This window comes from Ictalurus furcatus, chromosome 19 (assembly GCF_023375685.1).
Source record: "Ictalurus furcatus strain D&B chromosome 19, Billie_1.0, whole genome shotgun sequence".
Classification (NCBI taxonomy): Eukaryota; Metazoa; Chordata; class Actinopteri; order Siluriformes; family Ictaluridae; genus Ictalurus; species Ictalurus furcatus.
The window spans coordinates 24988585-24993584 of NC_071273.1; the positions used below are offsets into that span (position 1 = coordinate 24988585).

The window sequence follows — 5000 nt, forward strand, 5'->3', positions numbered from 1 at the left end:
TTTATTTGATGTTCTGATTGTGTACTGATTTTTATAGGCTTGTAATGAAACACACTGTGGTGTGTGTGTGTGTGTGTGTTGTAGAAAACAGCCACGGCTGTAGCGCACTGTAAGCGAGGGAATGGACTGATTAAAGTGAACGGCAGACCGCTGGAGACCATTGAGCCGGCCACGCTGCAGTACAAGGTGCGCATACGAGTTTAAACATCACTGACCTGAAGGTTACCTCGCTTAAGGACACTCTCTCACCTCTTACTACACCTGAATCAGAGAGAGGAGGTGTGTGTGTGTGGCATGATGTGAAGTATAAGTGTGTGTGTGTGACTGTTCCAGCTGCTGGAGCCGGTCCTGCTGTTGGGGAAGGAACGCTTTGCAGGTGTTGATATCCGAGTGCGTGTGAAGGGCGGAGGACACGTCGCACAAGTCTATGGTAAGCGCTCACACACACTCACGGTCCTCGTACTGTAGCACCACGACACATCTGTGCTGATATTTCCTCAGAGTACTCCATCACCCCTGCAGCGTAGCTTTAATACGCATTTCAACACGCAGCAGCGCTGTAGTGGGTGTGGCCTAATATTCTAATCAGCACGTGATAATGTGTTAAAGCTCTCGGATGATTTTCACTCACAGAGACTGAATGATTAACGTGTGTGTGTGTGTGTTTCCTCACAGCGATCCGTCAGTCCATCTCCAAAGCCCTGGTCGCGTACTACCAGAAGTGTGAGTATTGATACTGCACACACTACCGAGTCCTGAACACTGCCTTCTGATTGGCTGAGAGCCCGAGGAGTGCTATACCATTATTATAGAATAAAACACTGTGTATTATTTATTATAAACAATTAACACAATTACACACACGTGGTTTCAGTGTACGACTGTAAACACCATCGCTGGGGGGGTGTTTGTTTATTACCCTCTTCATCCAGACTGACTTTTATAAAATACAGGATTAAATAAAAATCAGGGGTTCATGGATGAATGAATAAATAAATAGAAATGTAAAAAAGCAAAAAAATAAATAAAGCTTAGAACTGAACACTTTCGTGTAAATAAATAAATAGACAAAGTAATATAGATTTTATAATCAAGTACGAATAAAGTGTGAATAAACTAGGATTTCTGTTTACAAATATAAAGTACATTATCAAAATAATGAATAAAAAAAACCTAAATGGTTAAATGAATCATGAGTTTAAAAAAATAAAAATAAATAAACGATAATAAATTAAAGTAAATAAAATAAATTCCGTTTAAAATGAATAAATTAATAAATAAATTCAGGAATATTAATATTTAAAAAAAAATACACTTGTATACAAGTTCAGAAATATTTTTAATTCATACACAGGAGGTTTATATTACGTATAATTTACTGAAATTAATGAGTCCGTAAGTAAATAGAATAAAGAATCCAAACATGCAGATGTGTTCAAGAATGCAGACATTCCAACAGCAAGCTAAATGAATAGATATGAGGGTTTAGTGCACGAATGATTCAGATTAAATAAGGTGTAATTTAGGAAAAATAAGAATTAGTGTTTGTTTTTTAATGCCGTGTGTGTGTTTGCTCGCTCACTCCTCAGACGTGGATGAGGCGTCTAAGAAGGAGATCAAGGACATCCTGATCCAGTACGACAGAACTCTGCTGGTCGCTGATCCACGCCGCTGCGAGTCCAAGAAGTTCGGAGGTCCAGGAGCTCGCGCTCGCTACCAGAAGTCCTACCGTTAACCCCAACACACTCTCTCTCTCACACACACACACACTCTTCACCAGAATAAACCTGAGGAGAAAGAAAACTCACCCTCGAGTGATGCTTCATTTCTGACTTCATCTGTCCCCCTGCAGTGCCGAGTGGGCGGGGCTACGGCCGCGTCGGATTCCGGGTGTTCTGTTGGTTTGGGTGTTCTGTTGGTTTGGGTGTTTAAATAGCTACAAAAACCTGAATATATTTCAGTCAAACCTTCTGTAGGGGGTTTATATATAAATACTCATGTAAACAACACCTGCTGGAATTACTAGCAACTTTTAATAAAATGATGAAACACAAAAATTAATTAACACAATTATTACAAATATGGAAATTTAAATCATTTCTATATTTGAACCCCACAATCAATAAATGAGAGAAAAACAAAAGAAGAGTAAGGTTATCTAAACAGTGAAATATAAAGATAAATGAGTATGCGGGAAAGAAATACAGTGAATAACTGAATAGATTAATGTGTACATTTACTAGCGTGTGTGAGGCAGTCTGCCCCCTGCTGGACTCAGGTTAAACTGCTGTTATAAATAAATGTGCAGTGTGGTCGAGGCAGCAGTAGGGGGCGACAGTGAGCCTCAGTGGGTCTGAAATCCGATATTAAAAATCACAGGAGGAAATAAATAACATTTAAAATAGAAACATGACATCAACATACAAATTAAATACATAACCAGAAATGAATGATTACAAAAAATTAATGCAACAGATATATTTTCATAAAATGAATACAATTCTCTGTACATTTGTTTTATAATGTTCCGTTTCTTATTCCTGCTTGGAAATAAATACAGAAGACTAAAATAGGTTAAAATAAATAATATGCAAATGATCTAAATATTGAAGTGCATAAATGTTAAAATGAATTATATATTTATTCTCTACCTTTACTTAGTTTAATTACTGTGTGTGTGTGTGTATATATATATGTATATACACACAGAGATTAATTAAACTAAGTAAAGTTAGGGTATATATAACCTAATTTCAAAGAATAAATACTAATGTAAAATTAAAATACTAAATAAAGACTAAACTACTACAGCAATAAATATATTTATAACTAATAAAACTTCATAGAAGAACACAGAAATATATAAAATAATGCATCAACAGCAAAACTAATTCATTTTAAGAAAAAAAACATGAATCAAAAAGTAAATAAATGTAGAAATATATTAAACACACAAATCCAAAAAATATACTTTTAAAAAAAGGTAAATATATAAATATACTTACTAATACATACATAGAATAGATAATAAATAATAAACAAGTTTCCTTTAAAGTTCTGTCATTTTGGCAGATCTGCTTGTTCACACACACACACACACACACACACGCACACACTCGGTCGTCAGTGTGCTTCCTGTAGTGCTGAGGTCCGACTGAGTGCAGGTTCTGACCCACAGAGCAGCAGAACCACAGAGATGGAGACGTGGGAACTCGGGATGGGTTCACACGGGAGAGAGGAAACACACACACACACACACACACACACATCAGAGGAGAAGAACAGAATAAAAGAGGATGAAAGAACTTGTAGACGTTTATAATATTCAGGAAATGTCCAGATTTTGGCCGCAGCGATTTTAGTTTGTCGTGAGGATGAAGATCTGAAATAACTCAAGTAAATATATAAGAAAGTGTATTTTAAAAAATAAACACAATTTTGTACTTTTCTGTATTAATTTACTTATACTTTTTTGTCATATTTGTCACCAGAGACCTCAAATCATGAAACACTAAACTCCATTTTCTGAGATTTTAACAGGTGTTCGTATCAGACATCACAAGCGAGAATCTCAGCATCTGCTCATTTGAATTGTAGGAGAAAACTTGTTTCCGCTCTTTTCGTCTTGCGGGTTTAAATCTCGGTCCCAGGCGGTGACGTGGCAGTGTACTGTAGTACTTCAATGACGCGTCTGTGTCTCATGATTATTCATGAGCCTGCGTGTTCTTATCCTATGAGAAGACGCGGTCTCGTAATTATTCGTGACGGCACGTGGTGCTTTCCTACAGACGTAGCAGATGAGAGCGGAGGTCAAATGGGGCGCAGGTGTTCGTTCCAGTGGTGTGAGTTCCAGTGTGTTTATTCGGGAGAGCAGTGAGAGCTGGAGAACGGTGGATTTCGGACTTGTTCATGAAAGCAGTTTGCGTCTAGACGGTGATGTGGTGCTCGGTCCCGAGGACTTTTCCATCCCTTCAAATGAGGTGTGTCTCATTTTACTTGTCTTTTGAGCTAATTAAACCACTTAAAGCTCCGCGGGCCGTCGCGTGCAAAACTATACAGCGAGAGTCCGTGTAGAAGAGAAGAGCCTTCCCTCTTTTATTCATGAAAGCTCCAGCCAATTAGCTAACTGCCATTCCGACACCTCTCCCATCCGCGCTGCCGCCGGATTTACTTAATGTTTTCCTCCATAGTCACGCCACCTGGGGGCGTGACTCACAGCCCTGGGGATTCAGGAGGAGAGAAGTCCTCTGCCTCATCTGCAAACTTTCTATCACTATCCATCTTTACTGTGAGTGTTCTGAAGGCCCGCCCCCTCTTCCCCCCCGCCTTCCCCTGCCTCGCCCACTCCCTTCTTCGCACAGCCATCCACGCCCAGCTGCATTTTTCAAAAACATTGAGAGGTAGACTTTAGCTGAAACAGGGAGGTTTCATGATCCTTTAAAATCACACACACACACACACACACACACACACACACGTGTGTTTTAATGCACTCGTTCTAACCAGATATGGTTTCTATAGTAACAGCTCATTCACAGGGACTTGTACTGTAGACGCTCCACACACTCTAACACTAATAATAAACACAGCTAACAGACGTACCCGACCACAGCGGGCTAAAAGGATGTTTTTTTACTCCCTGAGTGTTGAATTAAATTATTAACAGCACAGACAGGTGAAGTGAATAACGGTGATGATCTCGTTACCGTGGCACCTGTCGTGGGGGGGGGGGGGTATATATTTATTAGGCAGCAGGTGAACAGTCAGTTCTCGAAGTTGACGTGTTGGAAGCAGGAAAAATGGGCGAGCGTAAAGGATCTGAGCGACTTCGACAAGATTGTGACGTCTAGACGACCGGGTCCGAGCGTCTCCAAAACAGCGGGTGTTGTTCATTAATATTAATGTCTAACTAACACAAGATGAAGACGTACAGTCCAGTGAACTCTGCAGAGCTGGAGCTGTTTTTAAACATGTTACGCTTTCTGTATTCTTCAGTATTT

General features: G+C 39.5%; 1 protein-coding gene across 1 annotated transcript in view; it reads left to right on the forward strand.

Annotated features, from left to right (window-relative positions):
• The window catches only part of rps16 (ribosomal protein S16), a 2891-nt gene extending 1084 nt beyond the window's left edge, over positions 1 to 1807 (forward strand). The window contains exons 3-6 of the mRNA XM_053650663.1: positions 85 to 186; positions 334 to 430; positions 676 to 723; positions 1590 to 1807. Of these exons, the coding sequence (XP_053506638.1) occupies positions 85 to 186; positions 334 to 430; positions 676 to 723; positions 1590 to 1735 (393 nt within the window). The 3' untranslated portion in view covers positions 1736 to 1807. The remainder of the gene's footprint in view (positions 1 to 84; positions 187 to 333; positions 431 to 675; positions 724 to 1589) is intronic.
• The last annotated feature ends 3193 nt before the right edge of the window (positions 1808 to 5000 follow it).